This window comes from Hylobates moloch, unplaced genomic scaffold (assembly GCF_009828535.3).
Source record: "Hylobates moloch isolate HMO894 unplaced genomic scaffold, HMol_V3 SCAFFOLD_8, whole genome shotgun sequence".
NCBI lineage: Eukaryota > Metazoa > Chordata > Mammalia > Primates > Hylobatidae > Hylobates > Hylobates moloch.
The window spans coordinates 11957343-11982348 of record NW_026652283.1 but is presented as its reverse complement, the minus strand read 5'-3'; the positions used below and the strand labels follow the sequence as shown (position 1 = coordinate 11982348).

The following is a 25006-nucleotide window of genomic DNA, read 5'->3' as shown; positions in this document are numbered from 1 at the left end:
CCTAAGCTGAGTAATGAATAATTGTCTGCATTTATCTTTTATCTGTCCTTCCGGGAGCTCTGACAAGTACTAAATACAATGAGACGTAAAGAATTTAAACTATTCTGGGGAAAGAAATTAGTAGTCTGTTCTGATATGCCATGTTGAAGTGAATTTCATAAGTGAGTATATGGAAAGAAATCTGGAGTTCAGTATCACTGCCAGAATACTGCCTTGCTCTTTTAAAACAAGGTGACTAAATGTCAGATTAATTAGTGTAATCCATTTCACCCGTAAATCTAGCACTATAATTCTCAAACTTGATTTTGCAACCCTAGTAACCTCAAGAGCTATTGCAAAACTACATCCAAATACTCAAAACAGGTTTACTTTTGATTCACCTTAAAAATTATAAGTACATATGTGCTCGATGTCAGCTTCTTATAAGACAGAGGAGAAGTGGTGAAATCAAATTAAAAATAGTACGATTTGGTAATGCCCAAAAGCCTGTAAATGTCTATACTAAGGAGTTGGAATCATTCAAAATTCCCAGGTAAACTGAATTTAAGCATTGATACGTGATATGGTTTGGCTGTTCCCCCACCCAAATCTCATCTTGAATTGTAATCCCCTAAATCCCCATGTGTTGAGGGAGGGACCCAGTGGAAGGTGATTGGATCATGAGGGTGGTTCCTCCATGCTGTTCTTGTGACAGTGAGTTCTATAAAATTTATGGTTTTATAAGGCAGTTTTCCCTTCTCTTGCACGCTCTCTGTCCCCTGTCACCATGTAAGATGTACCTCTTCCCTTTTTGCCATGATTGTAAGTTTCCTGAGGCCTCCCCAGCCATGCAGAACTGTGAGTCAACTAACCTCTTTTCTTTATAAATTACCCAGTCTCGAGTATGTCTTTATAGCAGTGTGAAGACGGACTAATACAATATGCTAATGCAAGTGGGAAAACTAAGATTGATTTTGGAATGAAACATGCAGTCTCAACTTAAGAACACCCAATTTACAAAACTATATATATCCAGACAGAGTCATACTGAATGCCATGTTCTCCCACATCAATGTCAAATGCTTAGCACGGCCAGGGAAAAGCTGTTCTTTTGCCCTAATGCAGCTGTGTCTTCTGAGTATGGATCCATATTCACTTTCCATCTTATCCTCCATCAGACACACTTCTTTTCCTAAAGCATTTGCAGGGCAACAGAGGGTTCCAGGTTTCAGAATTTAAACAGTCATATCTCATTGAAAATAAGTTTAATGATTATTAAGTTTCCAAGCTAGATTACAGAAGTCTTTTTAGCCCATATCATAAATAAAATAGTTCTGAATTTTTCCTATGGAAAAATATACTCTTGAGTTCCAAGCAAACAACTTAAGAAAATGTTTAGAACTAACACATTCCTATATTGGGAAGAGCTCAAAAGTCTGTTCTTCCTCCCCATCCACTGTTGTTTAATTAATCTCTTAATATCATAAAGTCCCTCATGTGCCATGTGTAGACAGTGATTTTTGAATCAGGGCTCACTTTGTTAGCTTTTTTGTCAACTAAAGCTCTTTTCTATATAAATTACCCAGTCTCAGGTATGTCTTTATAGCAGTGTGAAAACAGACTAATACAGGAATTTGGTACCAGGAGTGTGGCATTGCTATAAAGATACTTGAAAATGTGGAAGCACCTTTGGAACTGGGTAATGGGTAGAGGTTGGAAGAGTTTGGAGGGCTCAGAAGAAGACAGGAAGATGAAGGAAAGTTTGGAGCTTCCTGGAGACTTGTTGAATGGTTTGTGATGGTAGTGATGTGCACAATTACGTCCAGGCTTAGGTGGTCTCAGATGGAGATGAGGAACTTATTGGGAATTGGAGCTGCCAGTAGATCAGCAGTTAACCAGCAGCTTGAGTTGAGTATGGACCTGACATATGGATAGACACATTGACATCTTATGCTAGTGTTCTGGCCCTCCCTGCCCCGACAGTGATAGAAGCATCCATCAATGCCCATTCTGACATCGGCATAAAGGATTGGTTGGAGAGATTGTAGATAAAGGCAGAGAGGCTATTATAATGCTTCTCACCTCCAGTTCCCCAGATGGAAGACAAGGAGGCCCTGGAACAAAGGAATGGCATTTGGGACAAAGTAATGTGGGCAAGTAAGAAATGCAGCAGTGGTCCAATCCACAGGAGATGCCAGGCAATTGCTCATGGCATGAGATAGGGTCATGAGGAAGAGCTGAACACCTGAAAATCTTTCTTCTTCCCTCCCTTAGCATTCATGCTCCCACCTCATCTACATCCCACAAAGCTTCCATTTTCTCTAGGTATGAGATTTATTTCCCAGCTAGACTGAAAGCTGGAAGAAGATGGGACACATGTCTGCTTCATCTTCTATTTCCCCAGCATGTAGGTGCAGCACCCAGTGCCTAGCTGTATATCAATTATAGGTCTTGATGGTCATATCCCCAGCCTCCCGCCTCAGAACTAGGCTTCACATGTCTCCCTTTCAGAAACAAGGCCACTTAAGACTCCAAAAACCCTCCTTCCCTTGGGCTCCACACAATCAGCATACATCTTTCCTTATCTGCTGTGTGCTCTGAAAGTCGTGTCCACCTCCAAACGATACATCTTTAAAGTGAGTCACCCCTCCTCACAATCTACTCCAAAATTTCCAACAAGTTTTCTTCTTTTCATTCTTCCTCCCACCAGCCTATCCTATTCCCTTCTCTCCCCCGACAAAATCTAGCTCTTCTTTAAATACATTTAAACATTTTCGCTAGGACATTTCATCTATACAGGATATGCTATATTCTAACTATTTCTTAGTAAACGTAGAAGAGAGTTTCTTCCTTTATTCAAGTATGGAACCCTGCTCAATATCCTTTTGGCCTTCATATGCCTTCTTTCAAGGCCTTTCTGAAATTTTTTTCCATGCCTGAAAGCCGGTGGGGTTTTACACAGGGACTGCAATGGCTAAGTCCAAGGCAGAGTGGGATCATTATCTACTAACCATTTGATAACTCAAGTTTATCCCTTGATGAATGAATAAGTTATCATTTGCTTATGGGTCCCATTCTTGAGTGGTCATGGAGAGCTCTGTAGCTCACCCTCTTTATACTCATAATTTGCACAAATTTCACCTAAGAGTATTTACTTAAGCACTTTAATTCAATTTGTCTCTACCTAAGACATTTAATTCAACAAATATTTATTAAGCTTCTCTATAAAAGGGACTCTGGCAACTTTCAGACTTGCACTGTAGCACCAGCTCTCTGCTGGCCCACCCCCTGCAGACTTTGGGCTTGCCTGCCCTCAAAATCATGTGAGTCAATTCCTTAAAATAAATCTATTTTTATTTATTTATATATATGTTTGCACACACATGCAAATCTTATTTTTTCTGTTTCTCTGGAGAATTCTGACTAATACACCCCCATTCACCATCCAGGCTTTTGAGGAGAAAGATACCAATCTTAGCAGCAGAGGACACTCTGGATAGAGCTAGGAGTCTGTTGCAGAGTCTGACAAAAGTTCCCTCTGGAGAAGGGATGGAAGGATAGCCTTGGGGGTTGATTTAGGACTGGGTATATGACATGGAGGAAAAGAAATCCCTGAGGGAGCTAAGTGAGGGAAGTGGACCCCTTATGATAGTTTCTCAGAACAATCTAAGAAATCATGTAGGCCTCTGAGAAGGCATCAAGAATCAATGCAATTTGATTAATTGATTTAAAATATGTTGAACTTTTCAGCCTCCATTGTGTATTTTTGGTGCAATACTCTGTGCAACTATTTCATCCAAGACCAGAAGGGGCTGGAAGATTGCCTGCTCCACGTTAAAACCCTCCTTATTGTATTGGTGCTGACATGACACAAGGATATGCAGTCTTTATCCAGTCCTTACTGCTCACAGAAAGTAGTGAAGCCTCCCTTCACTCACAGAGCCCACACAGGTATGCCCTGGTTTATGTAATGAATGGGCTGCTACAAATAGGTGTGATGCATGCCTTTGTGAATCACTTTATATTTTGAAGACACATTAGAGGAGCTGGCTATTTCAAAGAAACTTCACAAGTGCCTCATTTCTTAATGCCACAAGCATTTCTGATTTAAAATCATAACCCCTTTCTAATGTATTAGCTTATGAAGTTCCATTTTTTGCCTAAGAGGTTTAATTAAAGCAAGATAAAACTATGCTTAATAATATTCAGTTGCCTGAAAAAGCTATTGCAGAAATGCCTAGTATATTACCAGAAAGTAGCTTAATGTCTCAAATAAATGTCAAGTTGTCCAAATCAAACTGATAGGCAGCTTAATGAGGGATAAATGTCACAATTATCCATATTTCTCTACATTTTTTTAGAAAAAAAAAAACATTCACACAATGAAGGGAATCAGAATCTGTTTTTATATCCCTAGAGTTATAAACATTTGTATCAAAATATTTACAATTATAGAATATGAAATAATCTATTAATGAAGAAGCCCAATACAGTACTAGAACAATCCACCAAAGTAATGCAAATTACATGAGACATAAATGTCACAGAAAAAAAGTAAAAGATAAGGGAATACATAGTTTACTCCAGTCATAGTTCAACTTCTTAACAAAATGTGAGTATTTCCTTTGGATATGTCTGATATGTAAGTAAGTTTCTGCACTAAGACAGCCTTCTATAATCATATGATACTGAAATCATAATGACAAAGTTCATCTTCCCACAGTTTTTGCTGGCCAATCTCTCTAACCTCAGCCAAGGTAATTTGGTGGCTTGCCCTCAACATTTCCTTAACCAGAATAAACATAGAGAAATAGAATTAGTAATAATCCTTTTACATAAATACCAGAAATCATGGCATAACAACTCCCCAAAAAGGAAAGGTATTAAAGAAATGGATGAGGAGAAAGCTAATAAAGAAAAGTAGGCAAGATGTCTCAGATTCTCCCTGGGGTTGATCTTCTCAGGGCGATAAAGAAAACGTCTTCCCAAAAAACCCCTTTGGACAGAATCTGAGATGGCTTAAAATAGCTGCTCCAGGGCAAAGCAATGCCTGCTTAACCAGGAATAACATACTACTTCTAAGTCCTATATAGAGGTGCTCCTGCGGCAGCAGACAGCTCGTCTACCATCTGACTAGGTACCACAAGAGTTTTTGGTTTTTTATTTTAAAGAAAAGATCTACCCATCACCTATATTTTTATTTATCTCATGGGATTTTCTTATTTTCCTGGGAACGCAGGCACTCTGTTCTTATCATGGCTGAAATGTGGTATGCTTAATACTTCACAATTATATAGCACCTTTCACCCAAGGGCCGGTTGTTTGGTTTTGGTTTATGTGTGTTTTAATCAGCTTCCAGAATTGCCATGCCTCACTTGTGAAGTGGGATAGGCAGGGTCCCCAGGAGGTGATCACTCCAGATGGTGTCTAAGCCAGAGCTACCACTGAGCCTAGGAGCCCTGATCCTCACTATTGATAATTAGACAAAACTTCCTCAAAAATGTTAGAGGAAGAGTAATAGGATTGTGCTACAAGGAGCCATGTCCATCTCTCTCCTGTTGTATACTTAAAAGAAACATTGACTGCATTGAGGGGAACCCTAAAAACATGACCCTAACATGGCACTGTTGCAAGACTGCCCCTTGGATCCCATAGTTTGTGTGGTACTTTCACCACCGAATCGTTCACTAGTGACTTTAGTGAAACTCCAGAAGAGCTGTCTTGGCTTTCAGCGAGAGGCCTAGCAAAGACCATGGCATGAGGTCTCCATGAGGGACAGCCATGCGCGAGGTCTGGACTGGCCCCGGGTTTTCCATTGTGAAAAGTTCTCCTTCTTGGTTTAGCTAACCCACCAGCATGACCTTACAAACTCTCTCTTCTCCTCCCATTTTGTCACTGAATTCCACAGAGTTAAATATCTGTTCCAAAGAGGGACAATGGCTCGCAGGCCAAAGCCCCCCAGTAGGCACTTCAGACTGGAATGTGATGTTTTGCTTTGGGTCAGAAGGGCAGGATGGCTTCCAGGCTTAGCGTATTCAGCACAAAGACAGTATCTGCTCTTGCCAGAACTTGTACCGCTATTTTAACTCAGTGCAGTAGGTCTATGGACTTCAGTGCATGACCCAGAAATGTGGCTGGTGGTGTGGCAGCTGATGGGGCCCCAGACAGTGTGTGTCACTGAGAACAGCTGGAGGCCAAGTCTGGTGGCTGCAGGGAGGCTCTCTGGCCCCCATCAAGGGAGCATCAGAGTACTAGCCAAGTACTTTCTCCCCAGGGCAGGGGCTAGGCAGTAGAGAATCTCCTCAGTAATGGTTTGGGATTTGACCTCCCCCCTTTCCTTTCCCCTCCCCCCTCCCCATCTTGGTTTTTCCTGTACAGCAATCTCCACTTCCCTCCCAGATTCAACAGCTTCCTCCTCCCCACCCTCTAGATCCCCAAGAATTCGTCCAGCCTTATTTCTTTCTCAGGACCAGATAGAGAACGCCGATGATGAAGCTGAAGCAGAAGCAGATCCAGGCCAGGATGTAGGAATAGCCGTGGTGACACTCCGGCTGGCTGAATGCACTGCAATTCGCATAACGATTAGTGTAGATGGACACCCCCACCAGAATGCACAGCCCTGCAGGGGAAAAGGAGATGTGTCGGTGTGTTTTCTTACATTAAAATCGAGAAAAAGTTTTTCTAATATTACAAAGATCCTATTTACCTCATTAGCAATAGGAAAATGAACTCTGGTTGTTTGTCCCTCAACCGGAGTTCTGATGGCTGTCCCCTGGGCCAAGATCGATGATATGTTGATAAATTAGAGGTGTCTGAGCTCTCATATCTGCCCTGGTTTGTGTGGCCATAGTGTGATGTAAAACACAGAACCTCATGCCTACCACCCAGCTGTCCTGTCTGGCCCTCGTGGGTCTAGGAAAGCTATTCAGGGATGCAAAAGAGCATGTCCTTCCGCCAAACCGAGTATATTGGGAAAGAACGACAATTGAATGAGAATCACAATAATTGTGCGCATTGTGGCAGTGGTTTCATCTTTCTGAGAACTCCTACCTTTCTGCCTTCTTCAGGTGTCTTGTACACACATGCTGCTGACAGATATGTGCTGCCACTTGGTAGCTACCCAGGAGCACTGGTTTTGAACAATGAAGCAGATGAGGGTTCTTAACCCAAGCAGCAATTTAAAGTTCTCCACGAGAGAACAAATAACCAGAGGAGAAAATTGCACAAGGAAGTTTCACTGAACCATGTGCTAATCTGTTCCAGTTGCCAGAAACACCTATGGTAAGATGGACTTAAAAGTGTAAACTGGAGTCTACCCATGAGATACTCACAGCACACCAGCTTGGTGGCCCCTGAGAGGAAGAACCGGTTTCCCTTCTCCATGGTGAAGAGCTGGAACACGAAGACCAGGAGGGAGATGACAGAGAAGATGATAGAGAGAATCATGAAGGCCTGCACTGTCTTCAGGGCATCTGTAGACACAGGGCGAGGAGAACAAGGGCATGAGGTCACTCCAGGGGCTGAACATTCCCTGACCACACCTACTGTCAGCACTGGGTCAATATCTTTATATATACCTTCACCGGCATATGACAGGCTGTCAGTGCAGCTGTTGTTGGTACAGTTTTTCCAAAGACCTACTGATGCATTTCCCATATTGGAAACCATCCAGACCTGAAACCAGAAGGAAAGAAAATGTTGATTGAAAGCTGGCCCTCTGATTTAAAAAGAAAATAACAAATCAGCTTGCATCGGGATCAAATTTTAATAAAGACATTCTATTTAGCCATAACTATGGCTATGCAGCTTATCTGTGGGTGGAAATAAGGTCCGATTAAAACTGAAGTTCACAAAGTTGCCGAGAGAAGAGAGACAGAAGAATGTGAAACCCAGAAAGAAATCACCTAGCCCTCTTTGGGCTCCACATTCTTCACGACTTAAAAAAAATGGAAGTAACTCAACCACAGTGGTTTAAAATTCTAAGGTTCTGAGAAACAGAAGTCCAGGATGAGGAACTGGCTTAGGTATGTGCAATTCATATACTCTAACAAGATTGTTTCATTTAAGTCCCTGGTTAACCAGGAAAAAAAGTGAAATGTCCAACTGGAAACAATTAAGAAACATGAGACCTACTGGGAAAATAACAATGAATCTAGTGGTTAATAAGCCACTTTCATCTAAACAGAAGGATCAAACTTGACTGTCACAACATGCAAAGTAATTTGATAGTAAAATACTACAGCAAGTGCTTTCCTGTAGGGCCTACTAAAAGCTGAAGGGTGATCTGAATGGATTCCCCCAGACTGATCATGGTGCCGCCATCCCTTCCTGCCTGGCCCAAGAAAAGGAATTATCCTTCTGGAATAGAAAACAAGTGCAGGGTCCTGTCTACACACACACAAATGCACACACTGGAAAGGCGGGGCCGGGAACATGCAATCACCTACGCCAATCCCTGCTCTTCATTCAATAAACAACTGTGTGCCTAGCCTTATATTAGGGGCTGGTAATTCACAGATACGCAGCACTTTGGTGCTCATTAATACACTTTGAAGAAGCTTATCAGATTTATCTGGATAGATATAGGAGTTGACATACAGAATGGCTAAATTACAAAATGAGGAGGTCGCATGGGCGGGGGTTGTCTTATCACAGTCATTCTTAATTAGCCTTGCTTATGATCACACCCACTAATGTTTGCAAAGCTCTTCTATCTGAACTTTAAAACTCACTTATACTTTAACTGTGATAGGGACCTAAACAGATTCTGAAACCATGGTTTGCCTGCCTAGTGATTGGTGGCCTTGGTTTTTAGGTCCAAGGAGCTGGCTTTTTTCTGAGAAAAGCACAAGTAAAAGCAAATTGGGCGCTATAAGCCACCACTAGAGGTCAGAGTAGCCCGGGGTTCAGAGAGAAAAGACACTACCTCCATTTTTTTGTTGTTTTGTCTGAGTTAGTTAATTCAGTGGCACTGGGTTAATCTTGCAAAACTCCACTTTCACGTGCTATTCTTTCCTCAAAATTTGAATTCGTCAGTCTGGCATCCTCTTCTTCCCATCTATCCTTCTAATCAAGCTTCTCAGAAGGAGGGGAAGTTCGGCTCCAGCCACATAGGTGTGTGTCCTCCTTATCCTCTGACCAAAGCTTGTCCTTCCTACATGTGCTCCTTTGCTAGCGCTCCCTCCTGAATGCATCCCTATGATCCTTCCACCTTCCCTCTTTCACTAAGAGAAACCTCAGCCATCTACCAGTCCTCCAGGTTCACCTCAAGCTCCACTCACCCCTGCTGCTGGGAAGGCTCTTCTAGAGACCGAAGAAGCTGCACTAGATCCTCCAGCCCTTCACCACCTACAGCTCTGGCAGGATCACCCCTGTGGACATTCACTTTTATCCTGTTGTTATTAATTGTTTGAAGAGCAAGCGTGTGTTTATTTTGTTTTCCCACAACTGAGCTGTAAGTTCATGAAGGGCAAGGGATGTGGTTTAAACTTCTTTTGTGCACTTGATGTAAATATTCGAATGATTTCTCAATGAATGAATGAACAAAAGAGCATTACTCACATTGGCAATCGTGCTAACAAATAGCATAATAACAGTAGCGATGTGGACCACAAAGATGCCAGCCAGCAATACCAACATCTTGCCTCTTTTTTTTTTTTTTTTTGGTAACTCGTGAGCAAAGAGAGTTCTGAAAAGAAAAAGAAAGGGACAAAAACGGTTACTGTCAGATTCAATAAGACGACTCAGCTTTCCCACACGTGTGGGCTATCTGCTAACATGAGGAAGAGCTGCACTAAAAACCATCACAATCTAATCATAAATTCCTGAAAACACCCCTGTAACCTAGTTCTGATTTGCCTAAATGCCTGTTCATCCAGTTATACATACCTACATGGAAACAGAATTGGGTTTCTTCTTGGGTATTTACATACTCATTTCTCTAATACATTCTATTTCAAAAAAGGAACATTTTATGATAACTGTTCATATTTTATTTTGTTTGTGTTTTAGAGGTTAAAAATAGGACTTTGATTTTCAAAGAAGTAGGCCTTTATAATTTCCAGGTCTCTGCGCAACAATGTCATACAAATGTCCATTTTCCACTAGGAGAATGTCCATGCTTTCATCAAATTGCTCACCCAGCACTTTTAATAGAAGTAAATGCCTTCTGAAGAATAGCAGCTATTACTCAATGCCCATATACTGAATAGGCTACTAATTTGATCCCAGGTGAGATATAAAATGTGAGAGACACAATTCTATTATTATAATGCTGTTTGGTTTTCAGTAATTATAACAACCTAATTACAGTTTAATAGTCTGGTCACCATCTGACTGAGCATTTCAAACTAGTATTACTACACCTGAGCCTTTGGGCTCTGTGTGCCTCATGGCAGGAAGCCTGCCGTTGGTCTGGGCAGAGAGTCATATTTTCCACAGCTCAGTGTGATGATTCTGGGGGCTTTAAAAGTAACGCAACTTGAGATACCACCAAATGTGCCTTCTCCTTGTACATGACATTTACCCAAATTCCAATCCTTCAGGACTCAATACAGAAGACAGGCAAATGCATAAATCACAGGGTGGGAGGATTGGGAACTAATATCGATTAAGAATGTGCACAGATAAACAAAAGCTTTCAGCCATAATCGCAGCAGAGAAGGGAGCTCATTGATCATAAAGCCTAGGAAATGAAGGAAGTGTGAAGGATACACATGGGGGAGGCTCTTCTGATTTATGTCAGCTACAGAAGGAGAGCTTTGTCATGCCTAACACTGTCACAAAGCAGTGCAGGCTCAGAGGGACATCAAAAGGAAAGGGCTTGAGGTTATTCACACCCTAGGCAGAATGGATGTGTGGATGCCCCAACCAAGGGAGGAGATAGCTAGGCGCATCCTGCAATTGTTCCACTGCCCTCTCTCGCTCCACCTAATTTAATTGATGCTTTGAATGTGCTTGAGCCACTTTCATGCCGCATCAGGTATTTATTAGAGAGCACCGATATTATAATTCCAACACTTCACGTGTTTTTTATCTCCTCTCACTTTATCAGGCAATCAAAAATCTAGAATGATCTAATATACATCAGGGTGCCTTGCTCTCTGCAAGCAAGGAATGAGAGGCAGACACTGGCTTCCACCATTCTCCCTGACCCTTTCCAACAGCCCCTTCCCAATCTGGCCGCTTCCTTCCAACCCAGGCTGTTTTTTAGGAATGTGTCCAATTTAACTGTGAATGCAAAAATCATGACGTTTATCCTGCCTCTTCAGGGAAGAGGTTGAAGCTTTCATGTCTGCTATTAATAATCTCCCCACACATTCAAATTCATTTTTGCTTTTCTCAGGTTCTAGCACACCTCCCCAATTTTCTGCTTGACTTAAATGCACAGTGAAAAGAGTTTTTTCAATCAGACAGAGGTTGAATTAGAATCATATCCAGTTATTTGACCGCTCCTCTGTTTCCTCATTTAGAAAGTGGAAGTCGCAGTGTCAATTGCAAAGGGAAATGTGAGGATGAATTCAGATTGTTTATGTAAAACACCTAGTGTCTGGCACATGGCAGCTACTAATAATGGGGTTGCTTTAGCTGCGGTTATTATTATTACTATTATTCATAAGTGAAGCTGGGTAGCTGTTGCCAGCTCAATCCAGTTACCCAATCGCTAGGCTGCCCCATGTTAAGTGCAAGTTATAAGATACCTGCTGTCTAGTTCATGAGGCAGGTGTATAAAATCCTTTCGGTCCTCAGAAATTGTCATTTGTCTAACCCTTGCCCCTTAAAGGGGGGGAGACCTAAGAGCATACCCTCAGGAAAGACCAGGAGAAAGTTCACTTTCTCAGCCCAACTTCCTCATACCCCCCAAGATTCACACCTCACCGGATCCTGATTTCCTTGCCCCCTATGGGGGAAAGGAACAGGCTGATTGCAGGGAATTACAAATATTACATAACGAATACTTATGTTTAATCCTCCTTGGGCTCTTCAAATGACTTTCTTGTCCCTGTTACTTCTAATTTACAAACATCCTCTTCTTAAAAGTGGGAAGGGCTGGAGGGGCCAATAACAGAATATAATCCACCAAGTGAGGCCACTTAAATGAGTCACAGAAAACATTCCCTCCCTGATAGGCTGTTGGGAATTCAGCAGTATTTTGTCTCCTTGGGTTGCTCTGTAACCCCTAAAGTCAAGTCTGATTTCCTCTGCCCAGCTCACGCTCTGTCTCAATGACCCCTCCCACAGCACCTCTACCTGGGCCCATGCATCACAGCCCTGGTGGTGTGTGCGAGTGCCTGGCCCCTGGATCCACCTGACCATATGCCCTGCCCATTGCAGGCTGGAAGAATGGATGTGAGAATCAAGCAAAAGAGCGACTCTCTTTCATCTTAGATTTTTGTGATTGTGCCCTTCCTGTCTTTTCACCACGGAAAGCAGCAAAATGTCTTGAGTTGGCAAGTGGTCTTGTGCAAAAACACAGTTCTCTCTGCTTTTAGCTGCTGTATCCAGCCAGAAGGAGGGGCTGTTTAGCTTAAGCTACAACTTCTCCATCTTTTCACCCGCCCATTATTTGTCAGGTTTTACTAATATCATTCACTGTCGGTTTAGAGGGGCTTCCATTATTTTCAATGGCCTTCCCCCAACACAGGTGAAAACAGAATTAATTATCTTCTTCAGTTTCTGGGCTGAATCATCCCTAGTTACCCAGTCTTTACAGTGTGCTAGATGCCTCCTGCCCCCAGGGAAACCCTCAGTCTGGGAGGAGGCGATCATTGAGGTCTCTATGAAAAAGCCATTAGTGGTACCTAATGGGTAAATATCTGGGCATCTATCAAATAGCAAAGTAGAATAACAGAAGAACCCCTGCTCCTGAAACTTCTACCCACCCATTACTTGCAAGGTAGCTTGTGGGGAGATTCATTCCCTGCCCCATTGTGAATCTTGCTTCACACAAAGGCACTGAAAAAAATACCATTTATGAGAATTTATACCATTGGAAGTATTGGTGGCTACTGCTTATTTCTTAGCAGTGCGTTTCACTAAAACAATAGTAGACTTCTCCCTCAGCCCTCTCTAAAATGCTATGGGTGACACCTCCAGTGGAAAGCATACCCCTAGTCCTAGTGAGGCAGCGCAAACCAAGATGCAGACAATCACAGCATTGCAATTCTGAATACTTTGAAGCAAGACCCGCTTTTTGCAGAGCATTTGGTGCACTGAGCAGTTCCAAAGTTGTAGGGGAACGCTCATAACAGTGTTCATTTGTGGTGCTTAGACTCCCAGACCTAGGCCAGCAGAGCTTATCAATTCATTGCATTTTTAAAGAACAGGCCATCCACTGACTTCTATGTGGATACCAGGAACACATTTCTGTACCCACCACTGTGAGTGGAGGATTATCTCCTTCTTAAGCCTCACCTACCTAACAGACGTGGCACAGGGGCAGTTAGGGGCTGGGTGGGAAACTGAGGAAGGTATAGGAGCCGTGTATGTTGACTCTGGAAAGAAGTATTGTTAAGAGAAATGGAGATCAGCACCTCAGAGCCACACACGGGTCTCTGATATCCCTTTTCTGTTCTTCTTTCTGCCCTAATGGACAGGCTTGCAGTTCCCTCCCTCCAACCACCATCTTTCGTTTCTGACCACTGTTCCTCCTTTTCTTTCTGCATTGCCCATACCACACTACAGCAGAGGTGTCTTCGTGCTCCTAGCTCTAATGCAAACCTCATGAACACTGACCATTCAGTATTCAGATAAAGTTCTCAGCCAACAGAATAGCTAACATAGCTATAGTTAGTAGAAATAACCCTGAGGGAGTTCGAGACCATCCTGGCTAACATGGTGAAACCTAGTATCTACTAAAACTACGGCCGGGCGCGGTGGCTCACGCTTGTAATCCCAGCACTTTGGGAGGCCGAGGCGGGCGGATCATGAGGTCAGGAGATCGAGACCACGGTGAAACCCCGTCTCTACTAAAAATACAAAAAAAAATTAGCCGGGCGTGGTGGCGGGCGCCTGTAGTCCCAGCTACTCGGAGAGGCTGAGGCAGGAGAATGGCGTGAACCCGGGAGGCGGAGCTTGCAGTGAGCCGAGATTGCGCCACTGCACTCCACCCTGGGCGACAGAGTGAGACTCCGTCTCAAAAAAAAACAAAAAACAAACAAAAAAAAACTACAAGAAACTAGCCGGGCGTGGTGGCGCACACCTGTAGTCTCAGCTACTGGGGAGGCTGAGGCAAGAGAATCGCTTGAACCAGGGAGGCGGAGGTTGTAAGGAGCCGAGATCACTCCATTGCACTCCAGCCTGGGCAACAGAGCAAGACTCCGTCTCAAAATAAAATAAATTAAATTAAATGGAACCCTGAGGATTAAAATTGCTCGTGACTATAGCTCTAAAGGACTAACTAATATGAGACACGAGGGAAGGGAAAGAGGGATAACCAAACCTCTCAAGTTATCTCCATCCATTTAAATCTTTATTGGCTTCTCACCTCCCTCTTACACACACACAGACACACACACACACACACACACACACACAAATTAAAGAATCAAAGGAACACAGCTCTGAGACTGCCATACTTTGCCTTGTTGCCTTTGTTCAGGCAGCCTAACACTTTTAGGGTTCTCTGACCAGTGAGAAATTACTCAGGCCCCCATGGGAGCCTTTCCTTTTCTAGTGGGTAACTAAATCTGCAGAGACTTTGAGAATAATTGACTTCTAAGGAACAGAGGGAAGTTTAGAGGTGCATAATTTGGCTCTGTGATTGCTAAGCTAGGAGTCAGATAACTTCTTCCTGTCCAGAAGTCTGTGTGTCTATTGAACTGCCATGGGGCCTGGAGGCAGCAGCAATTCTTTAAGAATGGCCTAAAACACAATAACTGGGAGCAATACAATAGAATAGAGCAACCAAAAACCCACTTCTCCAGTGAAGGAAGTGGTCAAAATCCTGGGGCTTGAGTCACTGAAGAATTAGCCTTAGCCGAGGGGTGGGAGGGGAGCATGCTCAGAAATCAGGGGCTGAAGACGATGCAAACACTGGGGAAGGCCCTCAGGGCTCAAATTTCCATGACTCATTTGAGAGTGGGTGAGATTCTCCCAGAATGAAAGGCATCATGGAGACCTTCTCTACAAAAGGGCATGAGAGAGCTTTCTGAGAAGCAGGGGATGGATTTGGCTGGCATTTCCCTGGCAGCTTAAGAAAGACCAGGATTTTTCTGGGGAGAAGAGAGCAGTAATGACCACTGCCAAATGTCCTATCTTCCCTTCCCCTCATTCCACTTTTGTTGCCCAAAACATCACAGTCCTACCCTGAGTTTCTACCTCCATTATTATCTCACATCCTTCCTTATGTTCCATTCCCATTGCCATTGTCCAGTTCAGGTCCTAGCCTGACCATGGCATCAGCCTCACCCATGACCCTGTCTCTGAACGCCTCCCCTCTAACATATCTTCTACCCTGCTACTGGGTTATCTGACCATGGCACTCCCCTGCTCAAGAACCTCCAAACCCCTACCACTAACCACCACCAATCACCAGGAAAGAGGCTCCAAGCACCTCAAGCCAGCCCTTGCAATCCCAGGACTTGGATTTCCAAAAATAAAAGCCCTGCTTTTGTTTTCTTCTTTCAGTGACAGTCTATCAAATTCTTTTCAACCAAGCTAAAATCCTACTCCTTCCAAAAAGCCTTCCCAGATCCATAGGTTAGGAGCAGTTTTCTTTTCTCTCTTCTTCTATTGGCCTCACATAGCTTTTTATTAAAACCACTAATGACAGCCCTAAGATTTTAAGTCCCTGAAGGGAGAGTCTTGCCTATGACAGGTACCAAATAAATATCTGTTCAATGAACAAATAAATGAATTAAGGATGGCCATATTTTCTTCCCCATGGAAAAATAATCAATGTCAAAAATGACTGAACACAGAATTATAGAGGGAAAATATTTCCTTTTTTTAACATACATAGACTTGAGTCCTTTATTATTTTTCAGAAATTGTTTAATACTTTACTACAACTATGTATTGAGCATCTTATTGTATGCAAACTTTGTTATATATTTCTATATAAATACCTATGTAAATATGTGACTGTTTCCTGAGTGCATTTGAATATACAAGGGTATATATGTGTGTGTTGCCTTTTGTTCAAGAGGAAATAAGTGAATGCAAAGAAAATGTCTTAAATTTCTAAACACTAGTTTGTCTGCAGATTTAACTTTTCTCTCTACTTCTTTGAATTATAGAATGTCAGGACTGAGAGGGAGGTCTTTAAAATTCCTTTTCAATTCAAGAAAGTCATCTACAAATCTGACCAAAGAACTATCTAAATCATGCTTAACCTCCTCCAGTCACGGAGAGCTCACTACCTACCAGGATCCCTTCCCTGATTAGAAAGATTTTTCTGACAATATGTCCGAGTGTGCTCTTGGCAATGACCACCGTGACTTTCAATTCTGCCGGTGAGATTACCCGACTAGACTAATTCTTCTTCTTTCTAGCATGGTTGTCTTCACAGCAGAACTACCAGGTTATCAGAAGATTCACCACAGGCCCTCACCTGAGATCTCAAAATCTCAGTCAAGTCATAACAGAGTCCTGAGATTACTGCTAGACACTCCCTGTCTTTTTGTTGGCCAATGTTTTTCTGACAGTGAAATTCTGATCTCTTTCTGGATAACTGTAAACTTTGGAGAAAGCTTTCTCACGGCATCTGACCAAAGACGTGGTGCTTCCTCCAAAGCACGAGGAGAGAGAGAGGCGTAGCCACTTCTGGTCAACTGACCCCCATGAGTCAGACGACCCCACACCATCTTCCTCAGCATGACACCTAAACTCCGCAGCTGCCTCTCCTTCCTAAGGACACCGCTCAGGGTGGCACGAAAGCCTTTCTGTCCTCCGCGCAAGTCGGGAGCATTTTGCTTTTCTTGGTTTGGTTTTGATGTGTTTGTTTCCCATGAAGGATCATTTGGTTGGCAAAATGGATGCGCACGTAACACAAAAGCAGAAAAGGAAGCACTCCCTTCTGGGGGCAGCCAGAGAGGATGTGTCTGGAGGAGGAAAAGACTGGGATTAAAGGCAGGCTCAGTGGATGAGACCTTGGATGAGCCTCTCTGGCCATTGTTATTGTTGTTTTATATCAAGTGTACTTTTCCATTCTCAATATTGTTTTTATGCAGGGGTGGGAAAGCAGGGTATTAATTTCTCTGTGGGAAACATGGGGAGAAAAAGGATTCTCAAGGGCCATTTCCTCCGGCCTCTGCATAGCTCATGTTTGGTGTGGAAGGAAGGAACCTCAGGTAGGACTTGATGTTGGAAAATACAGGGCAGTTTTTACGACCAGGAGAAACATGTCAATCAAGCAGCAAAAGTAATAGGGACCTACACGCTGCAGGGAAAACAATGATCTTTTTCATCTCCCAAATGCAGGCTATTATAAATGGGGGTTATTATACAGCAAGTCGTGTTGGTCTAGTGCTGTGTAGACTATCACAGAGTCTCACATAGTTAGGGGTGAGGAACCAAGGTGTGGGTTGGGAGTGGGGCAAGCACACTGTATGAGAGAGAGAGAACCTATTGGAGAACCAGATTCTTATAATAAATCTGCCTCTGACCAACTTCTGACTTTGGAAAAATTACATAACCTCTCTGGTCAGTGGCTCCCACAGGCACAGGGTTCAAAGTAGCACAGAGCAGGGCTTCTCAGCTCCAATCCTGGCTCCACCACGTCTGAACTGTGACCTGTAGACCTCACAGGATCAGCATGAGGGCTGAAGGCCTGTGCCAGGCACAGAGCGGGGGCCACACAGTTCCTGGTTGGTTGGTCTCTTCCTCTGTGTAAAATGAGGGGCTCGGGCCAGGGAAATGGGCTTTATGCTTCTCTGGCAGAGCCTGAGGGCCAACAATTATGCTAAAAGCAAACAAGCGGCATGAATATTGTTTTTGCAAATGCTCCCGAGGAGAATAACCTCTCTCTCTTATTTCCGCTTGTCCTCCTTTGTGTCCAGGGGAGGGGTGGATCTGGGCAACATCTGCAAAGACTGAGGCCAGACCTGGGCTGTGAAGTTGGGGCCCAGCCCACTCCCCCAGACTGCAGCTGGTCAAGGGATCGGGCGATGTTCCCTGGGCGAGGACGGAAGCGTGAGTTGCCTTCTGCTTTTGACAAAGGAGTGTTCTGGCTGCCAGAATGTCTTTAAGGGAGAGGTTGCCAAGATAATAACTAGGGGTTTGGGAAGAAAACCTAGGTGTGGCCCGGCCCCAGCGGCGCTTGGGTGGGACCAACAGTAGATGGCGGCAACATGCTTCAACCAGCAAAGCTGCAGCCTCCTGGAAGGCGGCAATCTGGGAGGGGAGGCCCCTCACCTAGAGACACCCCAGACCCATCAGGTGGGCTCAGGGCTTCATTTCAATTCGTTCCTTAGAGGTTGAGAGGCATTGAGGTCATTCAGTCCAACCCCTTGATAAGAAGGAAATGCACGTCCCCAAAGGAGAAATGGAATCGAATCAGAACTGAAGCCACTTCGCACCTTCCAGGCAGGGCTCTTCCACCTGGCATGATTTTCTCTCCTGTCTCTTGGCTTAGGGTTTGGTGGAAGTTCTAGAACTTCTACCAGATCTACTGTTCTCTCTTTTCCTCCTACCCTCTCTGAGTTAATCAGAAAGTCAGCATATACCCCTTAAAACTGTGCCAATTATAAAAACACAAGGTCTTCAGAGGCCACTGCTTCTCCCTGTCGTTTTGCTGAGAATGCCCACCCAGCAGAGCCAGCCTGCCTGGCCACCACAGGCCCGAAACAGATCCCCCTGCAAACTCCGAGCAACCTTCTAACCCTCAGCACAGGAGTCCCCACCCCACCCAGACATGGAGTCTATCTTTCAGTAAAGGGAAGCTCCAGGTCTCAGCTTCAGAACTTTCTCTGAGATCAATGTGAACACACTGGCTTGGCCCAGACTAGTTGTTTCAGGGTTGCAAACCTCTCTCCAACTCCCCTTCTCCAGCATCCTGGGGAAGTGTCTTTGATTCTTTGAAATGAGAAGCCTAAGGATCAAGGACCCCGTTTTGCTCTCAGCTCTGATCTGATCTGGAAGAGGAGAAACATTGAAGAGGTTCCAGCCTGGTGGGCACACGTAATGGAAACTAAAATGATACCAAAGAGGTGTCAACTATCCTGAAAAAACAAGAGGTAGCCAATGCGACTGAAGATTCTTCACAGGGGACAAAGAATCGAATTTTGACCGAAGGAGTGTCCTGAAACATCGATGGTGGGTGGGCCCCAAATAAGTGCGGAAGGATGGGAGGGGAAACATCCTCATCAATTCTCCCTTGCTCTTTTGCTCCCTTTCTGTCTTTCTCTATCCACTTAGCTTTTTCTCCCACTTCTAGGTCTTTCTGCCTGCCTCCTCCCTCAACACACAGGCCTGGGAAACAGCGTACCACTTGCTCTCCCTCCCACCCTCCTGTCCTAGTTGCACCTTCCTCTTCCTCCTCTCAAATTGTTCCTCATTGGCTCCTGTCCACACCTGTACACCACACCCTCATGCTGCAGGGTCTCCCTCCTCGAGAAGAGGGTGGAGTTTCTTTCCCAGGGCCAGCTCAGTTTCTCCCTGAGCCTGATTCTGTTCCTGGCGAATGCTTTGCTGTTGTCAATGTCTTCGCAGACTCAGCCTGCCCACCTCATCTGAGTTGCCACCCTTCAGTTTAATTACTCAAACCTCTTTCTTTTATTCCTAGTGCCGAGTGAATGCTCATGGCTGAGAGTAAGTCCGGGGACACCACGCCTAAAGAATCTGTGAGTGGATGGGGCAGAGGAGGCTCCGTGGGTCCTCAAGGCACCTAGGAGACGAGAATCCTCTGCAAAATGCCCATTTCAATGCCACGCGTTGCCCTGTTTCACTTTTCTATCAATTTTTACGGATTAAACTAGCTGCTAGCGTCAGCCCAAGGGATTTCTCAAAATAGAAATGGTAGGATCTTAATTTTTTTGTTTTTCATTTTTATTTTTGGTGTTTTTGTTTGTTTGTTTGTTTTGTTTTTGTTTTTTTGAGACAGGGTCTTGTTTCATCGTCCAGGCTGGAGTGCAATGGTACAATCATAGCTGACTACAGCCTCAAAGCCGTGGGCTGAATCAATCCTCCTGCCTCAGCTTCCCAAGTAGCTGGGACTACAGGCATGCACCACCACGCCCTGCTTTTTAAAATTCTTCTTTTAGAGACAGGGTCTCACTATGTTGCCCAGACTGGTCTCAAACTCCTGGGTTCAAGTGATCCTCCCACCTCAGTCCCCCAAGTAGCTAGGATTACCATGCCTGGCTGAATCTTAGAATCTCAGAGCCATAAGGGGTCTGAAAGAACCACCAAGTTCAACTTCCGAAAGCAAGAAGACAAGTGCCTCGCCTGTGGTTACATGGCAGAGTCAAGATAACACCACTGCCCCTCTGTCTTCCTAGTCAGCTGTCTTACGTCTGCTCCAGGATTCTTGCCACGGTTTCAACCTGTGCTGAAAGGGCTCTCTAGTTTAACTGCCCGGTTTGAAGAAACAATTCATGAAACAGGCTCAGCAAATAGAAAAACTGTCACAGCCACATAAGACCAAGGGCACCAACAGCAGAGGAGTCCATTGCAGTTCCAGGGAAATGCCATCTCCACAACACAAAAGAAAACCTTGACCCAAACATTTTGTTAAAAAGGAAGAGACAGAAGCAGCAATCAGGTGTTTGTGCTTTCATCTTTCTGCTTCAGTATCAGTGAATCTCCCAGGTAAATTGAAGGAAATGGTTTTACCCAGGCAGAACACCAGGGACTGAAGTGTTGCAAAGAGTAGTCTCAGGACGTGTGTATGTCGGGGCTGGGTGCTGAAGATTCAAGTAAACCCCTAACTGGAACCATATTTGGGCTTCCTTGATTACCGAATAGCAAGTACGTCCAGAAATTCAAGATCACCTGGGCAGATCTGGGAAGAGTATTAGAAAAGGGAAGCTTATGGTGAGAAAATGCCCATTCTACACTGGTTAGGGGTTAAGAGCTCTTCTCAAGGGGTTGATACCCAGATTGCTGGCCAGCAATTACAAGGAGGCTACATTTGATGGGCAGCCTGTTCCCATAATTACTATGATGGGTGGTGACAATGTATAGGTGTGGGCTACGTGAACTATGGACCAAGTTATGGGACAATCTCCAAAAGGCCTAGCTAGAAGCCTGTGTCCTGGTATTGGATTGATCTAACCATGACCTAGTAGGTAGCAACACTGGGTGTGTCCCTCCGAGTATGTACATCTGAGAGTCCCAAATAGGCCTGAGCTTTTGTGTTAGGCAGCTATGTACATACATGTGGGAGGTTAAAGAAGGAACCATATTCATGCATTTAGAAAATTAAATACCTCCAAATCAAAAACCCCGTGAGTATGATTGACTACGTGCATAATTCCAAAATTCAGAAATGCTCCCTGCCCTTCTGAGCCTTAGGCAAAAAAAAGAAAAAAAAGAAGAAGAAGAAAAGATAATGCAATGTAGATCCATCAAGTTGTATTCATTAAATATTAAATAGGCGTTAAGTGTTTAGAGGATAAGAATCATTGGGTGGAGCAACAACAAAACCAGAATAGATATTTTCTGAGTTGTTTCAGGCCAGCAGAATCAGGAAGTTATAAGGAAGCTGATTTTGCTTGATTTAAGGAACTTTAATAAAATTAGAGCTGACCTGCTAAGGGGGTTGAATGTGGAGGTACACACTAAGGTTCTGAGCTCCCTGCATCTGGAAATTTTAAGATCTGTAGGATGGCCATCTGTTCAAGATGGTGTAAAAATTAGATTTCTGCATACAGTAGGAGAATGAATGAGATCCAAGATCCCTCCCAAATTTAGAATTCTGTGACCGAAATGAAGGATGAAATGGAACTGACTTGTCTCGTGCCCTTTCCTGTGTCCGCGTTTCAGTTATGTGCCCCACCAGGCTCCATAGAGTCTACAGAAAAGCAGTCTTGCCTCATCCACAAGTTTTCCCCGGTCTTCAACGTGTCTCTCTCCAGTAGTCCCTGTGGGTCTGGCACTACCTGAAATCCCTAGAGCCTCCCAGAGCAAGCCAAGAGGGTCTGCATTCCCGGGCGGGGGTCTCCATGAAACCCACTGACAAGGCTGGGAACTTGATGGGCCTAATCTGGTCTCTGGAGGAAGCAGGAAGGGCTGAGGAAGGCGCAGTAAGTCCTTTCCACAATCCACAGAAGGGATGTCTTTCCTTTCCCCAGCGGTCTGCCCAGCAGTCCTGGGAGATAGCCAGATTCTAAGGATGTGATCTGCTCTGAGTTGGTTCTTGATGGCCTTTTGCCAATTCCCAAGACAGTTTAGTACCCACAAACAATGTAAATGTGGGGGGCCCTCTGACCAGGGCGCCAGACAGGATGTCCTGCAGCCCCCGCCCCCGCCCCATTCTTTGGAGTCTGGGTGGAATTGGATCTGCCCCTGAGGGTGGGAGGTGGCGGGGGTTGGGGGGGGGGGGGCGGGTAAATAACCCTCACATTTCGGTATTGTCAAAGCTGAAATCCAGAAAAACTCTCACAGCTAAGGGACTCTTTCACTACTTCTTGGAGGAAGAGCAGAGAGCAGGAATCAGAACGGCGTTTTTCTAAACTGTCTTCAAACTCCAGGTAGTAACATGTAGCATATTTTCTCCTATATAAAGCTACAGTATCATGTGAAACGTTGCCACAGATAATGTAATTCATGATGATTTACACTCCCAACATTGTCAGGGCTTTCCGTGTGCTGACTGGTTATTTTAACCTGCACAGAACTAAAAGATTTGTATAATTTTCACAGGATATTAACACTATTGATTTAATAATGGCTTCTCTAATCCACATCCATGTAATGTGGAAATAATAAACATTTGAAGCAAATGTAGGAGTTCCCTTCATGTTGAAAAGTTGCCCTGATGCCTACTCAATCATCCGCCTTCAGGCAGTTTTACAAGGAGCATTGCCTGCTCAACACAGGGTTGATTACATCGAAATCTTCTCTCCCAGCGTACTGCCTTTCTAAAGGAAAAGCCTAACTTTGTCAGACAAGCTGAATCCTGTCATTCTCATCTTGTTTACTTGGGGAAAAAATATACCAGTGTCTATGTTGAAATGGGCCACGCCTCGGTAGACACTCACCCAAAATGCTAACCGAAAAAAAAAAAAAAAAGAAAAAAAAGAAAAAGCACCCTTCTTCATTCCTCCAGATTTCATGATTAGTATGAGTGTTTGCATTTATACAATCACATTTCGGGAACGAGGGAAAAGATAAGCATTTCAAAACAATCACTGCCTTCCATGCAGAGACATTCCACATCCACTTTCTTTTAAAAGTTCTTTTATCGTTTCTGGTATGCCATCTTTTCCCTCGGCACTGAAAGGCAGCTCTTTCTGGGGTGAAAGCACAAAGCCACTCAACAATTTTTAACAGGCACAGATGAAGTTCTCCTGCCCCACCCTCTTCTCCAAACCCAGCTTCCCTTTTGCCTCCCCCGCCCTCCACATCTGGCCAAGAGAAGGCATCTGGAATCTTCATCAGCTCCTGCTTCGACCAAATGAACCCCTCCCACGTTTCATTTGAAACACCATTTGCCTCCCTCTCTTTCTCTCCCTAACAGTTTTCCTTTTTCTTTCTTTTTTTTGAGACGGAGTCTCACTCAGCTGCCCAGGCTGGAGTGCAGTGACGCAATCTCGGCTCACTGCAACCACCATCTCCCGGATTCAAGCAATTCTCCCGTCTCAGCCTACCAAGTAGCTGGAATTACAGGCACCTGCCATCATGCCTGGCTAATTTTTGTATTTTAGTAGAGACAGGGTTTCACCATGTTGGCCAGGCTTGTCTTGAACTCCTGACCTCAGGTGATCCGCCCGCCTCAGCCTCCCAAAGTGCTAGGATTACAGGCATGAGCCACCATGCCCAGCCAACAGTTTTCTTTAAACAAACCAATCCCCCTCTTCCCATCCTGTGAGGAGGAAAAAAATACTTAAATTTAAACAGAAGTGAATAGAGAAGCAAACAGGCAGGAAAGGCAATGTCAAAAATAAACTGAAAACCAGTTATCTATCCACCACCACCCAAAAAATCCCAACCAACAACCAGCGAGCAGAGAAACAATTGAAGTCCTGAAGCAATGGGAATCAAAACGGAGGAGGTGACAAACTTCTGGCCAGTTCCCGATGTCATTCCAAGGTGTGTGGTGTTACCTCCATAAACAGTATCCTATCCCAGTTTGTTTCAAAGTCCCTGCTCCCTCCACATCCTAGAACGAGAACCCGGTCACTGCCAGGCACGATTTTAGCTCCATCCCACTGATTTCCCCAGACTCCGTCCTCAAAATATGCTTTTCTGAACTTTCTGGAAAAAGTTGTCTCTGTATCCACTTTGAGCCAAAAGTTTCAAGGACTTGGTTCTTAGAGGATCGTACAAAAATAGCGAAGGAAAAAAGAAAAAGCAAAGCTTAGATGAGGTCAGAAGAAGCAGAGCCGTGGAAAGGAAGGAGAAGTTTTGCTGAGAGTCCCCACAGCGTTGGGAGCTGTCCTACCTGAAGGGTCCCAGCGACAGAGGCGCTCTGAGTGGCAGGTGCTGGCAGCAGCCCTGGTCCGCTCTTCTGGAAGTTTGCGACCGCACTGAGGGGAAGGACCTGCCTCCCGAGGTTATAAGTTTCCTCTGCTGGTGTCCTGGGGTGTGTAATGGGCGGTTTCTTTTCACCGTGTTTTAAAGGAGTTTCTATGAATCAGTCTGGCTTTAAAAAAAAAAAAAAAAAAAGATTTGTTGGTAAGCTACGCCCTGCTAAGCTGGCAGTCAGTCAAGAGTGGCTGGGAGTGAGCCATCAATTCAAAGAACCCTGTTGTAGGCTCTCTCTGACTCAGACACACAGACCACAGTGGAAAAAAGGAGGGACATTGCTTCAAATGAGTAATAGGATCACACAAATAGATCTGTTTACTGAAGCCCATTCCTCCTCACCAAAAAGGAGACTTGGTTACCATGGACATAAGGCAAAACACAGGTTTCAGCCTGGGAG

The 25006-nt window shown here is 44.3% G+C and overlaps 1 protein-coding gene across 1 annotated transcript; it reads right to left on the bottom strand.

The window, feature by feature from the left end:
• Window positions 1–6377: 6377 nt before the first annotated feature.
• EMP1 (epithelial membrane protein 1) lies at window positions 6378–24646 on the bottom strand. Its single transcript, XM_032159683.2, has 5 exons — window positions 24524–24646; window positions 9541–9667; window positions 7557–7653; window positions 7311–7451; window positions 6378–6598 (listed from the first exon to the last, which is right to left on the bottom strand). The coding sequence occupies exons 2-5, from the start codon at window positions 9616–9618 to the stop codon at window positions 6432–6434; spliced, it is 483 nt and encodes a 160-aa protein (XP_032015574.1). The 5' UTR covers window positions 9619–9667; window positions 24524–24646; the 3' UTR covers window positions 6378–6431.
• Between the last annotated feature and the right edge of the window lie 360 nt (window positions 24647–25006).